The sequence below is a fragment of the Corvus hawaiiensis genome, chromosome 26, assembly GCF_020740725.1.
Source record: "Corvus hawaiiensis isolate bCorHaw1 chromosome 26, bCorHaw1.pri.cur, whole genome shotgun sequence".
Taxonomy (NCBI): domain Eukaryota; kingdom Metazoa; phylum Chordata; class Aves; order Passeriformes; family Corvidae; genus Corvus; species Corvus hawaiiensis.
In genome coordinates, this window is record NC_063238.1 from 11400867 (window position 1) to 11427659 (window position 26793).

The following is a 26793-nucleotide window of genomic DNA, read 5'->3' on the forward strand; positions in this document are numbered from 1 at the left end:
CAGATCTAAATCTGCTCTTGGAAGTATTAGCCAGCTGACATTTCAGTGATCAAACCATACAGCTTGGGCCCCCAAAAATAGTTCCTCACTAGAAGAAAACAACTTTGGATTTTATGAAATTGCCATGGACAAAGATGAGCAAGTAGCAAAATGGGAAAAGGACAAAACAACCCAGCATAATAAGGTAGCTCTGCCTTGAAGATTTTTGTTTCTAAAAATTATGTATTGTAGATAGGTTATGACCCTTTAAGAACTAGCTGATATCCAAAGAAGTCCAAGCTACTCCCAGCAATGAAGGTGTGCCAGCAGTGCTCCTGCCAAAAGGGGTTAATTGGTTATGCTGCCTTCTTTCAAGACCTCATGTTCCCAGACCTTTGAAACATCTAATGCTTGCTATTGAAGTATTGTAGAACTAAGGTATTACAGCCAGTTTTGCTTGCATATAAATGGTACCGTCAAAGAGTATTTTCCCAAATCATCTGAAAAATGTTTTGATAGCAACAACAAGAGCAATAACACAGAACAACCACTGCACAGGAACTACACTACAAACAAAACCAACAGACCACTAGAGAGTAAGCGTGGCTGAGGAAGACCAGGTGGCATTCAAAATAAGGTCTTTCAGTTCTGTGTTGGCGAGTTACTGCTTATTTTCCTTGTGAGGAACTATTGTATCACCAATCAATTAATATCCCAGCATTCTAGGAATATAGTTATGGAACTCAACTGACATGTAAACACCTGCAGCTAAGATTGGATGCCATCCAGAGGGACCTGGACAAGCTGGAGAAGTGAGCCCATGGGAGTCTCATGAGGTTTAACAAGACCCAGTGCAAAGTGCTGCACCTGGGTCGGGGCAACAGGATGGTCTCAATACAAATCAAGAGGACTCCTGCTGACAAGGGCTTGGAGGCACTCGTGGATGAGAGGCTGAACGTGACCCAGCAATGTGCACTTGCAGCCCAGAAAAACAAAAATGTCCTGGGCTGCATCCAAAGCAGTGTGGCCAGCAGGGAAAGGGAGGGGATTCTGCTCCTCTGCTCTGCTCTGGCAAGACCCCAGCTGCAGTGCCACGTCCAGCTCTGAGGTCCTCAGCACAGACAGGACATAAACCTGTTGCAGTTAGTCCGGAGGAGGCCACCAAGGTGATTAGAGGGAACCTCTGATGAGGAAAGGGTGAGACAACTGGGCTTGTTCAGCCTGGAAAACAGATAGCTTAGGGGTGACATAACTGGGGCCTTCCAGTACCTGAAGGAAGCCTGTAAGAAAGCTGGAGAGGGACTTTTAACAAGAGCATGTAGTGACAGGACAAGGGGGGATGGATTCAAACTGAAAGAGAGTAGGTTTAGATTAGAAAGGAATTCTTTACTGTGAGGGTGGTGAGGCACTGGAACAGACTGCCCAGAGAAGCTGTGGATGCCCCATCTCTGGAGGTGTTCAAGAGCAGGCTAGATGGGGCTCTGAGCAGCCTGGTCTAGTAGAGAGTGTCCCTGCCCATGGCATGGGGGTTGGATCTTTAAGGTCTCTTCCAGCCCAAACCATTCCATGATGTGAAATTGTGTTGGAAAAGAGTCGTTCAAGATAGAAAAAATTCAAATCTAGAAGTGAATGAACTGTTAGGATCTACTTCTCAATAAATATAACATATAAGGTAAAAAATTAAGCATTTAGGTGAACTAGAAAAGGTACATAAAAGATAGCACAGATAATCACATGTACAGAACAATTTCTGCCCAAGAAAATACTAAATAGACAGGGAACCCTCCAGCTTGAAAAAGAGAGGTCTATAAAATCAAGCATAAAATGAGAGAGATGAAGAGGGAATGATTATTCACTACTTGAGACTCACACAAGGAAATCATCAGGTTTAAAGCACAAGCCACAGGAAATATTTTTTCCAAACAAGGCATAGTTAAATTGTGTAACTTATTGAGTGTTGTGGATGCCAAGTATTTAAATGGGTTCAAGAGGGATTATACAAATGCATGTAGAATACTTCTATTGCTGGCTATAAAAAATTAAAAGAAAACAACCCCTACAGTTTTGATGCACCAGATGCTTCAGAAGCCTGTAAAGTAATAACTGTCAGAACTGGGGAGATGAAACAGGAGGACACTTCTCACAGTTTTGCATCCCTTCCCTAAAGGGCCATGAGTGCCAGACACTGCAGCACGCGGTCTTCCGGGTTTGTCCAGGGAAGCAGCTCTTTGCAGAGAAGCCTTACAGCTGTGGAGACGAGAAGTCTGCTGGGCTTCCCTGTAAGAGGAACCTCCAGGGTTAATCAATTTCTCTGGCCTTCACTGCAGCTCATTCTCATGATTTCATTGACTTGTGGGGCAGAGAAGGGGAAGAGGGGAGAGTGAGAGAGCAGAAGCAGTGTCAAGAGAACTATGGCACTATTCCTGTTGCCTCTAGAAAATACACCATTTCCTCCACCTTCTAAATACTTTTCTTCCAGAAAGCTTCTGAGAGTTTTCTTGACAACACAGACAGTTTACAACATCTGAACGTATTTTTTTATGGCATGCTATGAACAAAATTTAAATACCAGTGCCAAGAATTAGAATGATTTACATCGTTCTCTCCAGGGTGGGGCATACTCTATTCTCTACTCAAAGGCTCCTAATGTCCCCCATGCTGCTGAGCTGTGTTTATCACTATAAATTAAAAGGTTTCCATTCAAATCTCTGAAGCTCTTGAAGCAGGACAGGCTTGGTGGTGAGGAACTGGGGGTATGTATTCAAGTCCTGAGGGAATCAACTGCTTCCAGCGCAATCTCAGCTCCTGGCTCCTGCTGCAGTCCTGCAGGTCTTAGTGCAGCCATTCACGTCCATAGCCAGAGCCAGAGCAGGAGGAGAGTGCTTGATGTTGTACCTTCTCAGTGTAAGCATTGCAGATCTTTGGGCCTGTTTTCAACTGCATTTCCATGGATGTAGGGCCACACGAATTGATGCATCACATGCTGTCCATCTCAGAGGGCAGCATGGCAATGCCAAGCCAGTGATTAGGCCAGTCAGGCACTCAACCCATCACCAGCAGTTTAATGAATTACAAAACAAAGCACATTCACAGTTCATAACATGATGCAGATAGTTTGCCATCTCTTACCAGGCCTACCCAAATCCACATGTTCAGAAATATTTTGCCCAGACTCCACCAAAGTCCCAGGACATTCCTGAAGGACAGCCATATTCCTTATTATTTTTCCAGAGATAGATTTCCCTGCACTGCTTTCTGGAAGCAAAAGCAATCCTACCAGGACCCAGAGCAGCTAGAGCCAATGCAGGATGGTTTTTATTTTCTGGGCAGACTAGGGAAAAATTACCCTAAACTACAAAACTACAAAAATTAGCGGACTACACTGTTTTTCAATGTCACACCAAAACACCTTTTTTCTATATAAAAGGGGGAATGTACTAATAGAAGAAAACAATTCCTTATTATTGTAAAAAAAAAAAAAAATCTGTAGGCTGCAACTTATAACTTGTATTTTCTGAGAAGTTGTTTTAACTACTGTAGGCTGAGTTTTCATACAACTCCTGTAGCATCTAAAGGGAGATATCCTAAAGCAATGTTCCCACCAAACAAGGTTCTCCTACTGGCAGATAAAAGCTGAAATTTCAGTGCAGGAAACAATTTCATAGGCCTTTCTAACAAATAACTTCATTCTGAGAGCACGAAAAATTGGTGGAAATAGAGAGAGCAGGTTTTCTGTATTTTCTCCCACCCCAAGGCTTAAGCAAAGCAAGCAGCATCTGCCACAGCACAGTGTACTTGCCTACAAAACTGATCTCAGACAGCAGATGCAGTCTGAGGCTTGCTTTGCACTCTCAACGCTGCTTTTGATCGAAGGTGTTGCACTTTTGGGCTAAGAGAAAAGCTTTAATACTGGACATCTACATCCTGTTCTCTCAACCAGAAGTGAGGAAGTAGATTCTTGCCAGATAAGGAGACCTTCCAAGCCCTGCAGAATAAAACACGGGTTTTATTACTATGTCAAAACTACAAGGAGATAGGTCTAATTTAATTCGATGCTCTGAGTTACAGCAGAAATGCTTCTTAAAAGACAAAAAGTAATTGTTGCTGAAAATGTAGCAAAAAAGTGAACCTTTGGAGATGTTCTTGCTGGCTACCAGTCACCCAGAGTCAAACGCAGCTGTCACAGACTTTGGTGGCCTCTAGTGGCTGTTTTGTCCACATACCAAACTCATCACATGATTTGACTCCTAAGACTGCATCTGCTCCACTTCCCATCCGTACCTGCTGGATCACTCTAAAACTGGCTCCAGAGTGAGATGATGATATTGAGAGGTGCAGTGGGGGAAAGAGAAGGTAGGAGTTGTTACAATCATCTTAGATGACATGTACCCATCAATATCTACCTGTCCTCACCACCTACAGTAGATTTCCTGTCACCTGACAGGTATAGACAGTGGCAAGGTAGCTCTGGTTCTTGAAATTGTGTTTTCCATAGATTTTCTAACACTATTTCTTTTTAAACCACAGTTTAAGCTATGATGTCTAACAATGAAGTCAAGAACAAGATGTGTCTTCATGAAAGACTAATCTTCACTTAACATTGTCTTTCAATTAATTTGAGGATTTAAAAGCTACAAATGCAAGTTTTTAAGAATTAAGTAGTTCAACAGTTCTTCAAAAGCAGCAATCTGATGTATCTTGAACTGAATACAGAGCTCATGGGATCTGTAGACATGCCCCTACAATGCATCAAATGAAACCTAATGGAAAGTAACATTCACAGTAAAAGTTTCCTAAACGCAGTCTAGCTTTCTCTAAGTCGGGTACAGTTCTTGGATCCCACAACATTTCCTAGATCACCAACAGAGTAGTGTGCAGGCTTTGATTCAGATTGGATGAAATTTTGCTCTTCTGTATCAGGGAAGCTGAAGTCTACAAAGGCTTTAAAAGTTGTTCAGCTGAAGAGAGAGGAGACACTGGAACAGCGAGTTCCCAGGCCACATCCGGCACTGCCCAGCACAGCTCTTGGTGTTCTCCAAGTTCGTGGTTACTCTCTCAAGCTGGAAAGTGCTACTCAAAGGATACGAAATGCTGCACAAACATTACAGTAAACAAGCCCCACCTTCCCAAGAGGGAGGGCCAATGCAGTTTCTCAAGCTGACAGAAGGCGAGAAACTCAGTCCTGAGCTCCTGATAATTTCATGCAAGTTCCAGCTCCAGCGTGAGTTACAAGCCACTGCTCTTCAGCCTAAGCAGATTTCCTGTCTCTGTGTTCCCTGGTTCACGTGAATATCCCCAAACAAAACACTGTATTTACCTCTGAGCAGTATCTCCCTGATGCTGCTGAACTGTAAGCAAGGCCAGAAGCAATTTAAATGCCTCCATTTTTGTAACAGACTATTCAAGCACAGTTTTAATTCGATACTCTTTATTATGATATCCAGGAAAACAATAACAAGGTGATTGCTTATTACAGCTTCCACAGACTGGGGCTCCAGACCTTATTGTCCTGGGTACACACACGCGCACGCACACACACGCACGAAAGACAACCCTTGCCACAAGAACTTACAGTCTACATAAACAAAACAAAGATAATGATTAATCAAGAAACAAAGAGGAGGAATCACCTGCGTGAGAACATGAGTTAAGTTTTGGCTTGCTTTCTAGTCTGGAGTTCAAGAGTTGAAATTCTTACCCTGTTACAACATTCTTATTACCATGGGCTGAATTTTTATCTGTTGATTACAATGCAAGATATAGTCTTCAACATATAAAACCAATATAAGGAGACACAAAGCTCTAGACCATCATTTTTCAAGTGGTATACAGCAAAACTACAGTCTAGAGATTCAGAGATCTTGGGTGCCCAGTTTCCTAAATGAGAAAGGCAGTGAAAGTGAACTGCAACATGCAAAGCAAAACCATCCAGGAATATAAATTTCTGCTGAACCTGACTAACTAAAGTTTTTTTTTTTCAAGTCAGTATATCAAATTGCCTAACACTCTTGTGTGTGGCATGAAGAAGTAACAACTGTGTTGTGCTGAACGACAATGCCTGACCCTTAATGTTAACCATGATAAATACAGACAAAGAATGAATACTGAAACACTATTCAATTATAAAGCTACACTTTAGCTGCTCTGATTCTGCAAAAAGTTTCAAATACAAAAAGAAGGAAAAGGAGTTGTCATTTCTGGCACTCACATCACAGACTTGCCATCCTTGAGCTGGATAAAACTAAAGTATTTGCAGAAACCTAAAATAAAAGTGACAGGACACATAGAAAGAGATCAAGTGTATTGGATTCAAAACTAGGCCGTATGATTTTTTTTTTAAACCAGAAATAAGAGTTGTTGCCTTTTGAATTGGCAACATCAAAAGAACTTCTCCAAAAGGCAGAAAGCAGCCAGCCCACTGCTTCTGCAGCCCAGCACTCCTCATCCATCGCTCACCAAAGGGAATGGACAGTGGCAGATGCCAGCAGCAGTCCCATTTCACCCACAATGTGGATGGGAGCTATATCCAAGATGTATTGCAATTTATCCATCCTTAAGAGTTTCAGTTCCCATTAAGGTGGTTCTGATGACACTCAATTTATTGATGTGCTTACTTCATGCATGTCTGATCCAGAAACACTCCAGCACTGATCCTATTTTAGTTCTGAAGAGCACACAAAATTCCTTAATGTGTACAGATTTAGGGTTATCAGATCCAAAACTGAGTAGTTTGGGGAGCAGTGTGAAGAGGGGATACTCACCAGACATCCACAACAACCCACAGTACATAAAACAACCCCACCAACAAACCAATAAGCATGGGCTAATCCAGTGCTCTAAAGATAATCCACAGCTCACAATGTAAGAGATTCAAATATGATGAACAGATGATAACTGACGTCAGTCCTTTGAAGTATTTTTCTTTTTAAAGGATCTTCTAAATATTCCCCAAGCCTTCATTTTGTAGGACATTCTTATACCCTGCACCAGAAATAACCGAAATATTTGCATAACAAGATGCAGGCATTAAACCACAGCCCCCTCTCTGGATGCCATCTCTGTATGCAGGCTCTCACCAGCCTGTAAATGTTACAAACATCACCACTGTCTCTACTTTGTGTTCCAGTCCCTTCAATACTGACATTTTCCAGAGAGAACAATTAGGACAGCAATGACCACCACTGCATAGGGAGCCTATTGAAAGTGCCGGTCTCCAACATTTATAACACAAGCCCAAAGGGCTGAGTCAGAAATGGAACCAAACCCAAGTATGACCTAGGAATCAGCTGGTGAACTTCCTGAAAACAGGAAAACAAAGTAAGAGAAAACAAACAATCCTCCCCTCCATGTACCAAGACATGCACACAGTGCAATTCTTGCAAAGCTCTCTGGAAGACCTACTTCAATATATAAAGGGTTTAGGTGGAGAAAAAAAAAAATCTCACACCAAAAAAGCAAAAAAACCCCATAGTTTCCTGGCTGTGAAGGGAAGTAATATTGTTTGTTTGGTCTAGGACGATCTACATTTTCAAAATCCCTACTTCTACACTGCCAGTATCCTCTTGCACTGCTTGGAAAGCCTGATGACAGATAAAAGGTATCTCAATACAGTAAACCACAATGAGTATTTCCCCTTCCCCACCAGATTTGAAAAAATCCATTAACACTTAATGGATTTGGCATGTAGGAGCTACCAGAGAGACTAGGTCCCTTCTGGTACCGATAACTGGAAGCCTTTAAAGATCTCCCCTACTGTAATCTAGCGTAATTTTAAAGCAACATGCTGTTGAAAGGGGCAGCTGCCTTAGAACCTGATCCATCAGTTCACCATGCAACTTTTCTTCTTGCTTATACATAATTACTTGTGAAACTCTGGGGTTACTATCAGGCAACTAACCCAATGGCAAAAACCCAAACATGCTTGTTTTCAGGTGCACCAGCTCTCTGGTCCAGCTCACCATGCAACCAGAAAGGCTTCTGCTAGCTAAGGCAAGGGACAGAACCTCAATTTTGGCAGCAATCTACATTACTTTCAGGTTAGCATGGCTATGGAAATCATCCCTTCCCTTTCCTATTTCCCCTTCCCCCAACAAAATCAACTCAAGTGCAGTCAGTCAGAAATCTTCAAAGAACAAAGGACTGTAGAGGTGTATTGACTCTTTTTACAGAAGCCCAATTACTTAAATCAGAGGACCACACTGCTTATTACAATTCTGGGTAATGTAACTCCATCAACACAAGTAAAATTTTCAAAGAAAAAGAGTATTTAGAAAAAATACCAAATGCTTACAAGTAACTGATTTTCTAAATGCATTATCCCAACATATATAATTTACCTTCAGCATAACCTGAAGTTAGCAGAAATAGCCTATGCACTTTCTCTGCTTAGCAAATTCCTTCACCATTCCTGAATTTGGGCATGGGGTCACCAGAAAAGCAGTATTTCCAAAGAGTATTTCCACATTCATGAATGATTCACACAGGAGAAATCAGTTTTTGAAACCAGTCAAGGAGAAAGTGTCCAGATAAAAACTAAAACTCTGAAAATTAATTTCAGCTGCTCTGCATTCCTTGTTTGTAATTTGAAATTAATCACTTTAAAAGTAAAATACTGGTTTTGAGAGAATAGCCTGGCACATAAACACACATTTGGTGGTCAAAAAAGGCTTGAAATCATCTGTTGTTAAATCTTGAAAAGTTTTGACAAGACGGGGCAAAGAGAAGGAAGTTTAAGAAAAAAACCAAACCCAACAAACCCTATCCACTCTCTGCGTAATTACTCAATTCAAATCCATCTGAATGGACAAAGCTTTCTCTTTGTGGGACCTGGTAATTGATGAGGATAAATTAACTACTACCTATTTTATTTGGTGTAGGATATAATAATGAACTCCTCAGTCATTTCCATTTCTAATTTTCTTGATTCCATAATTAAGAAAACATGATTAGACAACTAATCTTCTTCCATTTTACTGAATCCCAGATTACAAGCAAAGAGCCAAAAATGCAGTAACATTTGAAAATCAATTATAAGCAATTCAAAAGAAGTTACCCAGCCAAACGATACTCTTATGCTAAAACAAATAATACCAAACTAAAAATAGAAGTCTCAGTATCTTCTAAGTTTATGAATGTTTCCATCCCAAGGTAGAGAATTTAAAATTACTGCTTTTGCCTCATCAAACATGATAAGTATGTATTTTTAGTTGTGACACATGAGACAGAAAGTACTGGCTTCCAATACTCTTTCCAAATTCTAGAACAACGGTTGTTACTTTCTATTATCTGGCAGATCCCAACAACTCCTATAAGGCAATGATGAATATTAAGCCATTGTGGTTTTGTAAATGTCCGAAGGCCGAGAATGTCCATTCATAAGGCCAAAAGGAGACAAAATGCAATGTCAGTATTAACAGTCAAGAATATATTCTTTTGAAGTTTTTGGAAATTAACCTGAAGTTTACATTGCAAGACTACTTTGCTAAAGAATGAGGTTTACAAGAAATAGTTTGCCTTAGGGAAACAAGTATTACAGCCCTCAGACTCCTATCAGGAGATAGGAGACTCCTATCAGAAGATCTCAAGAAGTACCTTAAATGCTCCCTTCATAATTTGTTCCTCCACTCTTTATGATTCTGACAGCCCCAGTACAACCAGATATCACAAGCAAACTGATTTAGAGTCCAAGTACCAGGCTAGACACTTAAAATTTACCCCCTTTGGCTTAAGGTACAAGTTGAGAGCAAGGCACACAGAATCTGTGAAGGTTTTTCTAGAAACATCAGACACAAACCAAGATTTTGGACAACGAGTATATAATGTACACAATTCTCTCAAAATTTCCGAGTTCCAGTTTTCCAGTTTCACGGTCAGATCAGACAGATTCACAGTTCTACCTGTTCCAATCAAGACATGGGATAGCCAATTCTACTGAAGCAGACTATATTTAGGACAGGGTATTACAGGGCACACTGCCCCAGAGTTCTTAAGCTAAGCAAGTACAAGTCTGCCAAGGCCAGCTCAGGAGCTGTGAACCAAATACTTGGGAATTGTGACTGTAATCAGCCGAAACATACAATAAATTATACTGCAATAACTCTAAATAGCACTAAACAACTGAAGAATGGATAGTTACTTGTAGTGAGGATTTTGTACTAGAAACATTTATTCTGAATAGTAAGCAATTGAACTGTAGAAAATACAGAATGCAGATTTATTACTTTGTTGGGTATAAACTCAGTTATAGTAACAGTTTTTAATTAAAATTATTTTATTTATCAGCTTGATTGCTCATAATTATTCCTCAATCAATAAGCAGTTCAATACTTGGGTTAACTTGGTAGACTAATTTAGCAACTTCTTCTTAAGACTGAAATAAATGTCTCACTCATTCTCAAGTGAAACAGGTTGAATTACACCCTTTACAAAAGCATACAGAGGAAACATTATCTGCATATTAAACTGGAAAACTAACTGGGCAAAGTTTCACATTGAATACAATTATGCAAGATAATGGAAAAATTCTTAAATTTAGATTTTTCCAGTTGTAGCAGAGACCACAATAAATCAGTTTTAAGAAGCTGTAGCTTTTAAATATTTTTTCATAAAAATATATATAGGAGAAATCAACCTATGTCCTAACAGAGGTGAAACAAAGCAAAGCAGTTAGAATAAAGGAATGTTTCTCATAACTTGATCCATTTATTTAATTCCCTCTTCATGGAGCATTAATTGCTTCCCAAAACAAACACAACACATTGTAAGACCCTCCACCCCTAAAATCAGACAGACAAGTTTCCAAAGAAGGTCCAATGCACACTAATTCTCCAAGATATGTACACTTCAAAAGCACAGACAGAAGTGAACAGTGCTACTCAAATCAACTCCTTCTATGACCATACACACTCCCTTCTAAGTTTCAAGTGCTAAAAGCTATATCTCAAAAAGGTGTTTTGCTCCTTGTAAGAGATTTCTAACCAACAAACAATAAGACTCTGCAACATTTCCAATTAGTTCAGTTTTGTTTTAATGATATGGGGCAATTCTTAGAGCAGACATCGTGCAGCTAGTAACTACCAAATAAAGACGTCTATTGGTGTGGTCTTGGAATCCCAAATTGAAGTGTAAATTTGAGTCAAGGTAATTAACTGAAAACCCAGAGTATCTGAAAATGCATACTATGTTTTTACTTCAATTTTGCAATACTTCTTGAGGAACTTGGAAAAAGTGAAGTTGGTAGAACAGTATCACCAAGGTTACAAAAACTGGAAGGAAATAATACACTGCAACAGTGATCCTCATTAAGTTATTCATCACAGTAAATATTTAAAAAAGCGTCAATGTTTTTTAAAAAGTGTTGAATCCTCCCCCCAAGTATTTGAAGAGAGATAAACCTTTTGCTTTAGTCAAAATGGCTTTTTAAAAAAAGTTTCCCAAAATAACAGCAATAATCAAAAAACATGAATTGTATTTTCTTTAATCCATAATATCTCTAGTGCTGAAGGGCCATCCATGTAAAAAGCAGATTCTTTGGGGACATTAGTCAATTAACTTAATAAAACCCAGTTTTACGAGGATTTATCCTTCCTGCTGCGAGGCGAGTCTGCTCCATTTGAGGTCACTGTTCCATTTATTCCATTTTCTAGAAAAAAGGAAGAAAACATTTTTCAAATACAGTGAGATGCTTTAGATTTTATTACATTTTTGTGGGTCCTACACAAACAGCCTTAACTTCTTTTCTGATGTACCTTCTTTGTTAAACCTCTTGTCATTCAAAGTACAACAGTATAATGAAGTTTTTACAAAGTGCAATATTTAAAGTTTACTACAATAAATTCCAGTTTCCTGATGTGGCCAGACACTGAAATGTGTGCATTATATACATCTAGACTGAAAATCTAGACCAGTTACAGTATTTCAGAAGATAGTCTGTGAAAAAGTAAAGCACAACCTGTAGATGAGATGGTTCTGTGAAATTCTGGAGACACAGTATATACACAATTCTCTGCTACAGGCCTTATAATATGAAATAGGTGGGATAAATAATTAAGTCTTGCTAAAATTACACTCCTTTGCTTACCTTCACAAGCATTTGATACAGAGGAAATCCTTCATACACACATATACTCGCAATTTTTAAAGCATGTACTTCAAAATACAGAATTCATTTATGTTATGATGAAGCTATTTACATAGGTAAGACAGACAGAAGTAAAACACTAGCTCAGATTTGCAGTATGTGTAGGTGGAAAGAGTTCAAGATCAGGCACCTATCTAAGAGCACAAAGCAGGAATGTGTTACCAGCTGCAACTCTCTACTTCTATCCCGCTTCAAGGCCAGCTTGAAGATCTCAAGAGGTTTAATCTGTTCAAGCACCAGTGATGATTTGTTAGCAAAAGCTTCCCCTAAACCAACAAGGCATACAACTAGTAAAGTGGAGCAACATGATACCATTGTGAATGAAAAGTAACCCCTTTATTCAGTTTCACCACAACCAAGGAAACAGATGTTGCCTGACAGTAACCATATTTATAACACAGATCTAAAGAGCATAGGGCACAGGCAGCTACCATGCTTGCAGCCTAACATTTCTGCTCTGACTCATATCATTCTGACTTCAAGCAACAGTTGCTGGTTTTTTGGGTGCCTTTTAAAAATTATTTTATATATATATATATATATATTTTTTTTTTTTAATATTTTTTTACAAAGGACTGGCTAAACTTATTTTTTTCCATCTGCAGATGTGTTGAAGGTCACCAGCGTGTGGCCAGTCTACAAAAACAACTGTTGGCCTCCCTCTCTCTCCCATGACACCCAAATGCTCCCATTTATGCAAATAAACAACAAAAAACAGTAACAAAGAGAACCACACATGAGCACAAGACCAGAGACAGGCCCAAAGAGTCAAGGTCTGTTTGACCACATATCTGGCTGTGAATGACACCACCATTTTAAGCCTTCATAAGGAGGTCTTCGGATATTTCTGAAAACATTTAAATTATTTTTAAATAAAGAAGCTTAAAAACAATGTACTAGACCCAAGCCAGCTAACTGAAATCATATTTTCTTACACAGGTTAGGTAAAAGAAAGAATTTGAATCAGCATGTGGCTGGGTACCCCACCTACATCACCAGCATGATTTTTCTACTGTCATTTCTTGCTTTTGGCATAGACTGAAAGTAACACATTTTATTGTGCCCTGGCTCCCCAAAAAAATTCAAGCACAAAAAAAAATAGTGTTTTAAACAGTTCAATTGTGTATATTACTCTTTCAAAAACACTGTTTTGCTGCACCCTATGCAAGTGCTCTGAACAGACAACAGGAATATTCAAAACAGAAGAATTTGAATGGACTGAGTTCTTTTATTTCCATTTAAAACATGGAATAAAATTCTCCAATCTTCAAGACAGGCATAATTCAACTATTTTGTGAATTAAACCACAACTCCAATTAACTGACTTTTTCACTATCTGTTTACCAGTTGCAAGTCTCCATTGAAGTTGGGTGAAACACAGCAGATTCACTAAATTACATGAATGATATAGATTAAGAGATTTTTAAAAGCTATTACATTTCTGACTCCCTGATTAAATCACCATCAAGGCACAAATTTTAAAATTATTTGACATAAAAGACTTAAATTAAAAAAACCCATAGTGAGAAGACCATGAACATGAAGCTCTGATTAAACAGGACATTTACATAGGAAACTACCTTCACTCAATTATTAAAAAAAAAAAAAAAAAAAAAAAAAAAAAATATCCAACTGAATATTCAGATGTAAAAAACCCCCCCCCAACACCACACAAAAGCCAAGTTGTGATAATTACAATTCATCCAAAGGGAGTGCAGCAATACTCTAAAACACACAATTTTAATAAAAATATAAACTTGGGAGAAATAAAAAAATTATTGATCTCCCACCACAAATCTCAGTTCTCAGTGCAAACGGTCTTGACACATATTACATGGAATGTGTCAAAAAGTGGAACAGGTTGGTAACACATGATTGGGATCAAAGGATCGTGCTGAAAAAAGATTTTGAAACAATTTTTGCCATTTCAAAAGAGTGCAGAAATTATTCAAGCTAGCAATTAAATACACAAAAGCTGAACTGTTGGTGCAACACAGTACAGGGATTTAAATTTTTTTTTAAAAAGAGCACATAACTTTTTCTTGGAGGAAAGAGCATTCAGTTCATATTTCATGCCCTTTCCATCAAAAGGGTGTGACATAACCAAAAAGTCAAACCTGGACTCATCAGCTTGTTTCCAAATGCTTCAACACAGGTTTAGAGTAGTAAGTAGTTATTACCTTTCCTTAAAGAACTATCACTTTCTAACACAAAAATTTTCACTGGGTGGATCATCAAACTACCTCTTTGCCCTAAGCCCTCAGAATTTCATGGCAATGAAAAACAAGCTTGAAATCCACTGCAAGAAAATTTTACAAATAAGTGTCTAAGGGAACAGATCTAAAATTGCATCTGTTCCCTTTTTATAAAGGAACAAAACATAAACATGACACATTTTGTTCAAGTAATTAAATTAAAGATAATAAAAATATGCTGCAATAACTAAAAAATCACAGTAATTCCTTAATTTGGGCACTTAGAAAACCCAACAATATATAGTGGTTTTTTTTAAAATCTATTCTTCCCACAGTAATATTCACCACTACTGCTTCTGTAAGCTGAGTCATCTCACAACTTAAACACAAAATGCTTCTTCAGCAAACTGAAGTTGGTTTTGAGAAGTCAAGGCGACAGAAAAACTGAAACTACAAACCTCTTTCTTTTCTGGAGGTCTTTCCTTTAGCTGATACAAACTTCTTTTTCACTGACTGAGGCTGAGAAGAAGAATGCTCTCTCCACCTCCGAAGCTGGAAATTAATGAACTTCCACATCATAAATGCCTGAGTCATGCAGATGGAGGCCAGCACACTGATTCTAGAAACAAGTAACAGGTAAAGTTTTATCAGTGTGTTTGTCTCATTATTCAAACAGAAAAGGAAAGTAGAACACCTCAGGTTTTTCAGCAACTTCCATCCCCTCCTCCTGGTAACACCCATTTTCTAAGCCAAGAGTTTGCCCGCATAGGGCGAGACTGGGCTCAAGCACAGATGATCAAAACTAGATATAATCGAGTGATAGTGAAAATTTTGCCCATAAGAACTGGCAAGTACTAGGTTTCTTTCCTGCTGTCTTTCTCAGAATTACTGTCAGGGTACCAGGTAGTAACAGCTGAAAATGGTTCAGGAGTGTCTTGCAGTACAGAGTATCAATTTTGCAAGATAATGCTGAAATTGTCAATGTTTCAATAACTTCCTTTTCTGCATTCATATGAAGGCCAGGTAGTTGGATCATGCAGCAGCAATAGAAGCCATAATAAAGGCAGAGAAAGAAACAGAAATCTTCAATCAGGACCAAAGATGCTCTGGACATAATGCCTTGACCTCTAAGATAAACTCACAGCAATTATATCTAGAATTCAATTTACTAACTCTACAACAATTGAAAGTAGTGTTTCTAACTGAATATTCCTTTTAACTCTGTTTGCTTGGTTTTGGTTTTTTTTTTGTAGTGGTTTGGGGATTTTTTTGTTTGTTTTTGGTTTTTTGGGGTTTTTTTTAAGCCGAAAAAGAAGAGTAACCAGTTACAGACTTCTCAGCTGTAGACTGTAAATCAGTCAATTCATTTCACTGTGCCTTATAAGTTTTTTACATAAGCTGTTCCTATTGATCCCATTGGTTGCATGAAAACACTCAATAATTCAGAATTACCGGCAGTAGTACCATACCACTTATACTGTGTATTTAACATGGGTTTACAGCACATGCTTAAGAACTGTTCCAAGTTTACCATACCTAACAGCCAGGATATTAAAGTTCCCAGTACTGAAATTCAGCTGCTGATCTTCTGCTCTTGCCAGTCCAAAGCCAAAAGTGAGGACTGAGAGAATCAAGGTGAGAAGCCTTCCCAAAACAAAAAGAACTGCCCACAGTGAAAATCTAGAAATAAAAACACCACAAACACTAAATGAACTCTCCATTCAAAATACAGGCACTAACAATGCAGATGTTTACCCTTCACCATGCAAATTTGTTTGAAATGTAAGAACTTACCTAGATTCATGATTTTGCACCTATCTTAAATGCATCTTGTATTATGATATGAAAACTAATTTCAACTCAGTGCAAAGTGCTTTCCAGTACTATTAGAACAAAAGCACATTATTAGTTCCTACAGAACTGGCTGTACTAGCAACCTGTCCTGTTCCTTTCTCTACATTAGCACACATTGAGAGATTTTATTTCATTTTATACTGCTACTAATATTTACTTAAATAGGCTAAAACAAGGTAAAAAGTATACTGATGGTTTAGAAATATAAGTACTAACATTAGTCTGGAGAACTGTGGTTGCTTAAGAAACACTGTTTGAACTTCCTTGTAATTTTGGTTTCTGGTTAGTTAAATGCAATAGGCTTTAAGACAGAAATTACATGCATTTTAAAGATAAAGACTATTTACCCTTTCTGGTATTTTTCATCACTGAAGTAGAAAAGACGGGATATGTGGAAAAGAAATTCAACGAAGTAATGCAATACCAGAAGAACAAGTCCAAGATGGGTCAGACTATCAAAACAAATAAAACAAACATTCAGACATTTTGTTAGATGTTTAAGGCAGAGAAGGGAGCCAGCATAAGTTTACAATTGACTTACTTCAGGAGATAGGCTCCAGCAATATGAAAGAGGTAAAGTCCAATGTAGACAATCTGGCGAAAGATGTCTTCCTACCAGGGATAAAGAAGGGACCATGTGTTATACACAACGTTATACAGTATTGTATAATGCTATCTGTTATTACAAACTGTTCCCCAGTCTTGGAAACTCTTCTTGGTTTATCAGCTACCTTAACATGGCCTGGTCTGGCACTGAATTACTCAGCCTGGATCATCTAATTGCACACACAACTTATTGCTTACTTACCAGTAATACTCTGCATCTTACATATGCTACTGTGAGAAAAGGCATCAAACGTGCAAAAGATGCTTTTTAAAAGGATCCACTTCTATTTGTTATGACCACTGTGAATTTGTACAAGCTATTAAAGTACTTATTTCGTATGTATTACTGTATCATCAGATCCTACAGTTCCTCATGTTTGCTGCCCATCAAATTGTCAGATTGCAACAGAATAAAATAACAGTCTACAAATCAAAATAAAAAGTTTTCTAAGTGTTGACATCAATTTTAAAAATTCAAGGTCATCCAAAATTCTGGAACACAGTTGCTGGCAAATACAGAGAATACTGTTATTAACCAGTCATGCTAAACCACGTGGTCCCAGTTTAAGTCAGCCTTTAGCCAGCCCTATTAAAGTGAACACTTCATGGAGATGAAATAATGAAGAGGAAAACACATAGCACATGGAGAGCAGATTGTGCCACCTGTGAACACAAGAACCACTGAAGTATGCCAGATCACAACACAAACCTATTTTGGAGTGGTAGCAGAGTACATTCAGTTGTGCTTACAATACTCCTTTTTGAAAAGATTCTCTAATCTTCAAGCAAGGATCTTTAGCTTTATCTTGTCTACATGTAATTAAAAAAGGCCTAAAATTTTAATCTTACAAGAGCTGTACTATGTTATTCAATACTCCATATCAAATCCAACAAACCCACAGAACCAAACAACTGTGCCAACAGCGAACACCACACTCATAATACACAAAGAGCAAGAAAACAGGTGGAGAAAGACCTACTCTAAATTATCTGAAAGAAAATGAAAAATTAGTTATTTCAGACAAAGACAACAGTCAGTACAAATGATCAGTTTCTCCAAGCACAACCAGGCAACTTTATAACTGAGGCAACATTTAAACAGCCCATGCTGCCTGCTTAGAAAAACTGTCAGAGACTGCTGGCCTTGTGGAATAATGCACATGCAGGTATACATGACTATGTAGGAACCAGAGTTAAGAAGTTTTTTTGTTTATGTCAGCAGGACAGATAACCAAACCTGAGCAAAAGCCGTAAAATTCCTTCATGAGAAGGAATAAGGCAAGGAAGCCAAGATGGCAGAGGTTAAGCTGTGGTTAAAGAAATATCAACTATGAACTTGCTAAAACAAATGAACTATCACTCTTTAAACTTAATGCAAAAGTCAGAGTGCACAATTTAAAGCAGCAACCAAGTAAAACACTACTATTCAACATACAGCACTTAAGCCACATGTGACAGCTTTCTTGAAGTTATTTTAAGAAAAATCTCCACCCTTGGCTGTGAAGTCAAATTTGAGAGGTATCACTAGCTCAACAGGGGAACATCAGCTGCAGTGTATCTGCAAAACAGTATTCATACTGCATCTGAGCAGCATAAAAACAGTGCATCTCATTACTATTTTACCAAGCCTCTTCCAGGCTCCTGTACAAAGACCTATGGTTATGTAACACCTATGTTTCATTTTCTTGAATAAAGCAGAACTGGTAACAGAGATGCAGCCTAGTCACAGAGCAACAATAGTCGCAGAGTGGTTTGGGCTCAGAGATACCTTTGTGGATCACCTTGTCCAACTGCTACACCATGGGCACGGACATCAATCACTTGATCAGGTTGCTCAAAGCCCCATCCAACCTGACCTTGAACATTTCAAATGAAAGTGAATTCACAACTTCTCTGGGCATTCTGTTCCAGTGTCTCAGCATCTTCATCATAAAGAATTTCTTCAGATCTACTCTAAACCTACCCTCTTTCAAAATCATTGCTCCTTGTTACTACAGACCCCAATAAAAAGTCTCTCTTCATCTTTCTTACATACCCCTTTCAAACAGTGAGAGGCCACTGTAAGTTCTCCCTGGAGCCTTCTCTCCCAGGTTGAACAACCCCAACTCTCTCAGCCTGCCTTCATAGAAGAGGTGCTCCAGCCCTCTGTTCATCTTCGTGGCCCTCCTCTGGACCCACTCAAACAGATCTGTACCTTTCTTGTGCTGGGAACCCCAGAGCTGGATGCAGCGCTCCAGGAGCAGTTTCACCAGAGCAGAGTAGAATCCCTTCCCTCTACCAGCTGGTCACTGCTTGTTATGCAGCCCAAGTGACAACTGGCTTTCTGGGGTGAAAGGGTACATTGCCAGCTCATGTTGCATTTTCATCCTCCCGGTGCACCCAAGTCCTTCTCTGCAGGGCCATTCTCAACCCATTAATTCCCAGCCAGTACTGATGTTGGGAATTGCCATAACCCAGGTGCAGGACCTTGCACTTGGCCTTGTAGAACTTCATGAGGTTCACAAGGACGCAGTCCTCAAGCCTGTCAAGATCCTTCTGGATGGCATTCCTTTCCTCAAGCAAACCAACTACAACACTCAGCTTGGTGTCCTCTGCAAACTTGCCAAGGGTGCACTTGATCCCTTTGCCCATGTCATTGACGAAGATGTTAAACAGCACTGGTTCCAGTACAGAGCCTTGAAGAACACCACTTATTACTGCTTTTCACTTGGACATTGACTCACTGACTCTCTGGAAGCAGCCACCCAGCCAGTTCCTTGTCCATCTAACAGTCCATCCATCAAATCCATCTCTTTCCAATTTAGAGGTAAGAATGCTGGGGGAACCCTGCCAAGAGCCTTAACAGAAGTTCAAGTAGATGACATCAGCAGCTCTTCCCTAATCTGCTGATGCAGTCACTCCACCATGGAAGGCCACTAAATTAGTCAAGTATCATTTGCCCTTGGTGAAACCATACTGAGGAGTTTACAACAGGAAAGTTTAAGCAGGAAACTGTCTATGCAAAATGATCCTGAGCAAAAACATTCAAAGAGACTATTTTGGTCCAGGAAGGCAAAAAAATGTGCTACAAAAAATCTGTGGCAAACTCAGTGTTATCAGAGCCCAAACAGAGAAAACGCTTAATGGAAAAATGATGCTGTTAAAAATCGAGCACTGGAAAAAATTTCAATACATAACTAACCAGAACTTCTGCTGAGGAAAATGCTATTTAAATCAAATCCCAGACTTTCATACTCCTTTGATGTACAGAATTATTCACCGTTTATATTCTACACCTATATCATGATTCATGAAGCAACTGTGATTTCAATGAGCCTATTCAGTCTATCAGTTCTGAGAAACAATACAAAACAAAACAAAAAAGAGCTGAAAAGAAAATCTCACATTCATTTGCTCTAGGGAAAATTCTTTCAGTGGATGAGAAATACCAGTAATTTTTATTTACACAACAGATATTTAGCAATTTTACTGCAATTAGGATTTAACTGAAAAGAAAAAAGCCACCTTGCCCTGGAGTTCCTCCCATTTACGTTTTGAACTTACCTTTTTAGTTTTCTGGAAGTACAGTTCTGGAAAAGCATGAAACCAGTATGCCAACTGTAAGATGTAGAAAAACTTCATTTGAAACCTGTACAATACAGCAAAAATTGAAGTATATTACTTATTATGAATTAACTTAAAACATTTCAGAAGCTTCTAGTGAACTCATTTTATCACTGTCTCAAACAAAGAAAAAATACAAATCTTTCCTGCCAGCCAACTCTAAACTAATATTTTTAAAAACAAAATCACTAAGACAAAGCTCACAAAAACTTAATTCTTTAAGTAATAGCCTACAGAAAAAGAACTTTGTATGCTACAAGTTGTCAAAAGAATCAAGAGGCCACATAAATATGACCAAAAATACATTAGTGACTAATGCAGTTTTACAAACTACTTATTCTACACAGATTGTACATGACACATCCTAGGCTTAAAACACTCCCTCCTCTCCCCCAGCAATCCTCTAAGGAAGAGGCCTTACGGAATCAGAGTGTGCGGATAGTCCCTCCACAGAGAGGTTGGATCTGATATATAGTTCTCCTAAAAAAAGAAAAAAAACAAACAAAAAATCCCAATAAATGCTCTAAGATGTTACTTTCTAGTCAGAAATAATGACTGGACATACATGTATGCATTAATGTATGTGCACATGTGTACATACAAAAACGCACACATCTACATACACAAGTAAAACTACAGGATCTGTAAATTTTCTTTTTTAGAAAGCCCTCAAGAAATCACAAATAAACAAAACCAAACCAACGCAGAAAACAAATCCCCAAAACAAAAGACAGTTGCACTGGCTTAGGAAAAAGAAAAGCAGCCAAACAAATCAAGTGATCATTCAAGATACAATGTCTTTATGAGATGGAAATTATTCCAGCATTACTACAGCCACAAGTCCTCTCTTGTAAACCACTGAAAACATTGAACTTAACTAAGAGAAAGTTTTTCCAGGAGTTATTATATTTAAAAAAAAAAAAAAAAAAAAAAAGGCGCACTTTTCCCCTTCTATGAAGCTAAGCTCATACACATCCAGCCACTAGCAAAGAGCATGTCACCTAAAAGCACACACTGACCCGAGGCTACAGGAATCTGTCATATACCCATTCCCTGGGCTCCAAAATGCTATGTGTGGTGTTTTCTAAACATTTATTTTATGTTAATAAACCAACACAAAAAACCCCTACAGAGAATTAAGTACCATAATAGAGTTAAATGGTTTTACCTGACTCATTTCAACAGTAAATCAACTCAACACTGAGCAACAGTAACACTACGGGCTCTATACTGAGTTATCACTACAACCCACACAGAATACTTAAACTTATCCCCACTTTAAAATTAAAACCAGCTAAAAACAGAAAAATAAGCCAAAGCCATATTCATCATCAACATAATTGAATTTTTAAAAATCTCGTCATACAAACAGAAGAAGCATACTTACAGAGACAAGAATACTCGTTCCCCAAACACAGGAGAAAAGGTAGAATGCACTAAGTTGCCCAGACTCATTGAACTTGCTATGCTTTGTTTTTGAAAAGTGCATTTTCCTGTTAATTTTCTGAAAAGAAAGTTCACTGTTATTTTTATGCTGGAGTACTTAACATCTATTTGGTAACTGCATTAGAATGTCTAAAAGTTTTAATGCATGTTTTTACAGTTAAAAACTTCAATGCAGAAGTTTACTTTCAAGTTAATAGTCTTAAAGTCTAATTAAAACCTGACAATTATCTTGATGAAAGGAATTAATATTTTGTACTTACATCCAGTACATACTCCTGAATTATAGCATGTATGATTATTGCTACAAGCATGTAAAAGAAAATTGTAGCCAAGTCTTTGATGCCATAGTAATAGAGAGAGATTGTTTCTGCAGATTGTTCTTCTAAAAGACAAACAGAATTAATTGTTAGGCACCAATACAGTTTAATGGTTAATAAGTTTATTTCTCAGAGTGAAACCTTTCAGACAGAAGTAGCATGTAGTTAGCTGAACAAATAAAAGTCAAATTAAACTGCCACCATGAGCTAGGTCTCTAGACTGCTTATAGTTATCTTCTCCATCACATCACAAACTTATTTTAACTCTGGAAAGGTGCTATAAGACTAAAAACTTAAGTGCACTTAGGAAGCTTACCCAAATACACCGAAAGTGGACAATGAAAATATGTTAAACTATCGCCCCACTTTGACTATTAAGGATGGTCACCTGCAAAGCCAGAGTAAGAATTCACATGAATTTATCTACCAGTCAGATGGTGGTTCAGCACTAATAACAAAAACAGCAGAAAAGAAACATTGTCTCTAACCTAATTAGTCAAAACACTGTTTTAATAAAGTGGAATTCTTGAAAGATGTTCATTATCTATTCAGATCAACAAATTCCCTTTCTGTCAAGTCTAGGAAGCGCGGCATACTAATAATGTCTGATACACTGTCTCATATCCTGCAAGATACATACCTGTGGCAGGGATGGTAACATTATATTGAAGTGTAACAAAAATGACGGCTGCTTTTGCTGTTATCTGAAAGAGGAAAAACCAAAAGTGCTATAAATCCTCATGGAAATAAACTACATTGAACTGGAAACATTTGCCCATAGTTTTGGCATCCTTGCCCAGCATGTTTGTCTCCTCCCAAAAAACTGATCAACTCCCATTATCTCACTGCTGCACCTGACTTTGCAAGGGCAGCACACATTGCGTGGTCTCTATAGTTTTGTTTACAGAATACTCAGCCTGCCAAATGAAAAATGCTTGAAAATGCTACTTACAAACGGCCTTTCCTACAACAATAAAATGAAGACACATGCTACAATTTTGTCTTTAGTCCATACTGTATTATTACATTAACAGAATGTACAATATCATGGAGTCCCTTGACCATGATGCATTCAGCAGTGGCTGAGAATAAACTTTATTTAAAAGTACCTTTTTTATTTGACAAAATTTGGAAGTCAGTTATCATATTCATACATCTGTGGGTCATCTGAAAAAAGTGGACAGGGAACGAAAAAAAGGCATGAAGAACAGAAAACAATTTCAGGCCAGTGGGATACCAACTCAGTACAATCAGCATTCTTTTGACCCTGGGGATCCTTTGGCAAGAAGCATAAAACAAATGAAATTGAATTTACCAGTAGCGGTACTACCCCATTATGATGGGCTGCAAGAAAAAACAGAATACATAAAAGCAATTTGAAGAGAAGATGTTTGTCCTAATGGCTTTCTTTGGGGAGAGGGGTGGAGATATTCTAAAACCCCCAATAAATAAGATGGAGTACAAGTTCTTATTTGTCAATAAGCATAAACTTATTTTTAACTATAACACATCTTCATTGAATCCCAACATGAATTAACAGGCCCTAAATGAGAGGGAAAAATAATTGTGTTTTACCATATTCACGATCAGATATTTTCTCATTGCTGTAAAAACCCAGTGTCTATGTGGTAATTAATAGGGCTGACAAAAAACCCAAGCCCCTTTAGGAATCTTGGAAGGACATGCTGAGTGTCTGAAGATAATGATTAGGTTACTACCAGTACTCATTATTCACAGGAAGTGAGAATTTAAAAACTAGTGCTTTGTCAACAAGTGCCAGATTTTCTATGAAACCCTGAATACGTGGCAGACTGTTCAGTCCATGTAACTTCAGGGAATCCAACTAGTTTGCTTAAATTAGTGAAGTTGCCTCGGGCTCCCTATTCATCAACGGAGCCCTCATAGGACAATTCAGAACAGTATTCAATCCTGAACTGCCCTTTGAAGGCTCTGTCAGCTACTCTCAGTACTGGAACTGTACAAGTTAAACAGTGTAAACACCTTACCATAGCACCATTAACCGCAACAAGTGATTTCCAAGACTTATATCAAAGCATTTAAAAAATTAAAACATACCACATCTATACCAACAATGACACACAGCCTTTTTACGCTGGGCTAGAAAACACTGTGGGTTAAAAAAAATGGAAACAAAAGAATTCTGCACATTCAATCCCCCGAAACTTCTAACCCTACCAGAAATACTGTTAATACAGTAAGGCTGATGTAGGCACAAAAAGTAACTTTTTAGGTTCACCTCTTTAATGTCATTCCCCAGGAAACCACCATATAACAGCTATCGTGGTGATTTTTTATAGCAAACCCAAACACAACAGTGCAGCTGGTCTGCCCCGTTTTTACTTTTCATATATCTATCGATCTTCTGTCTTCTTCCTAACTCCACTGGCCTTTAGTGCTGAGCTGTACCAACAGCTGGATAAAACCATCCTGAAAACCATCCCTATAACAAAAAGGTTCACAACCCTCAACAAATGTCTAAAATAAATGTCTAAACAAATATCTAAAATACCAGAAACATTTGGTCAACAGTGTCTTCATTTGATCGTCAGCGATATTAGATCACTGATAACATTTTGGCAGTCACACAGGTAATTTACCCTTCCAGTGCCAAAAGGGCACGTTTTAAAACATCTGCATTCAACATGGGGGCCCAGAGAGCGGAGGGCCTGCAGCAGGGCCGCCCTCAGGCCGGAGGGAGAGCTCCCCTCGGCCGCTGCCAAACCTCGGCGCATCTCCGAGGCGGGAGGAGGCGGCGGGGGTGCCCAGCCCAGCCGAACGGCGCCTGGAGCCGCCGGGATGCTCCGCGGGCGGGGGCCGGTGCGGGGGCGCGGGCAGGGGGACCCGAGCGGCGGCCCTAAGGACACGTCACCGCCACCTTCCCTTCCCTTCCCGCCGCGCCGCCCGCCGGGAGCCGTAGTGCCGCGGGGCCCGGCGGGGCCGCGCACACAAAGAGCGGGGGATCGGCTGTCGCGGCCGGGCCTCGCCCCCCGCCCCCTCCCCGCCGTGCCGCGCACTCCTCCCCCCCGCCCTGGCTGCCACGTAACCCCGCCGCCCGCAGGAACTCCCGCGGCAGGCAGCGCGCCGCCCCGCTCCCGGCCCCGCACGGCTCCCCGCCCGAGGCGGCGGGGAAGCGGGACTCGGGTCCTGGCGGCACCCACGGCTGCGCCTCTCCAAGCCGAGCCGGGGAAAAGGGCGTTCCCTCCGGGGAAGCGGGGACGCGCCGCGGGGAGGGCGCCCGCGCTGGTTCTGGGGTCGTGCGGCGGGGCGGGGGTCGGCTCCGCTCCCCGCGTCCAGCGGGGCGGGCGTGGGCCGGCGGGCAGGTGCGCCGGGAGGCGGCGGCGCTGGCTGGGGGAAGCCGCAGGGCTCCGCCGCCCGCCCGCGCAGCCTCCCCCGCTGCCACGGCACTCCCGCGCCCTCCCTCCCCTCCAGCACCGAGAGCCTCCGGTGAAGTGGGAGGAAGCGGGAAGAGGACCCCCGGCGGGGGCGTCGGTGCCGCCTCACCTCGAACATGAGCCCCAGCAGGAAGATCATGGCCATGCAGGACACGATGTCCGCATGGTTCTGCACGATGAACTCGTGGCTCAACACCGGCGGGTTCTTGTTGCTCTTCTTGCGGATCGCCATGGCGGGCCGGGAGCTGGGCGCCGCCGCCGCCGCCTCCCCGCTGCCAGCACAGCTCCTCTAGCCGCGGCCAGGAAGAGGCGGAGGGGGAGGAGGCGGCCGCGCAGCCGGGGAATGGCAGCGCCGTCTCTCCGCTTCCCCCTCCCCGCCGCCAGCAGCGCCCCTGCCGGCCGGCGGCGCCTCCGCCCGCCCGCGCTGGCGAGGGCAGCGCCCGCCGGTTCAAACCCACCAACCCGGGGCGCGGCGTGGCCGGGGCTTGTCAGCACAGCCGAGCGGAGCCGTGTCGTGGCACCTGGGCAGTGGTGCTGCGTCCCTGGCAGCGCTGGCCGGATACTCGCTGGCGGTAGGCCGAATCCCGCGCTGGGCACCGGGCCAGCTTCTCTCTCCTACCGAGGCAGCGGCGACAGAAAACGACCGTGGGTCCCCTCCGGGATCGCGGAGGAGGCGCGACCTTACAGAGCGGGTTGTCCCCGCTTCGGGTCCTCTACTCCCCACCGGCCCCCCCCGCTATCCCGATTCACCACGGATGTCTCTCTCCTCCACCGCGGGTTCTAGCTCAGTTTAGTGGCCACCAGACCCCCGCCAGCTGGCTTCCCGGAAAGCGTGAGGAGGCCGCGCTGGCTGGGCTCGTGCTGGGTACGACTGAGTGGCAGCCTCACGGTGCAGGTGCCCCCGGGCCGGCAGCGAGCTCCCGCCGCCACTCTGCCCACACTGTTCTGTGTAGCCAGAAAGAACAGTAACAAGACACCCAATTCCAAGAAAGCAGACAGGAAGAAAGCCAACCGGGAAGCACAGAGGGAAGAGACATTACGAGACAAGCTAGATGTGGATTAAAAAAAACCAACTCAGTAACAGAAGGCTCTTGCAAAGTTAAAGCGATGAACGAAGAGGTCTGAAAAAATCAACGCTGATGCGGCGCTGATCCAGGCCGAGTGCAGCGGCCCTTCAACCCTCGCGAAATTCATGCTATTTTTATTCATTAAGGTTTCTGTCAGGCAGACACTCCCCGTGG

The 26793-nt window shown here is 40.7% G+C and overlaps 1 protein-coding gene across 1 annotated transcript; it reads right to left on the reverse strand.

Annotated features, from left to right (window-relative positions):
- Positions 1–10658: 10658 nt before the first annotated feature.
- TRAM1 (translocation associated membrane protein 1) lies at positions 10659–25882 on the reverse strand. Its single transcript, XM_048287189.1, has 11 exons — positions 25662–25882; positions 22780–22843; positions 22083–22204; positions 21764–21880; positions 20798–20856; positions 20317–20401; positions 16709–16779; positions 16515–16619; positions 15850–15993; positions 14772–14932; positions 10659–11620 (listed from the first exon to the last, which is right to left on the reverse strand). The coding sequence occupies exons 1-11, from the start codon at positions 25782–25784 to the stop codon at positions 11547–11549; spliced, it is 1125 nt and encodes a 374-aa protein (XP_048143146.1). The 5' UTR covers positions 25785–25882; the 3' UTR covers positions 10659–11546.
- Positions 25883–26793: the final 911 nt, after the last annotated feature.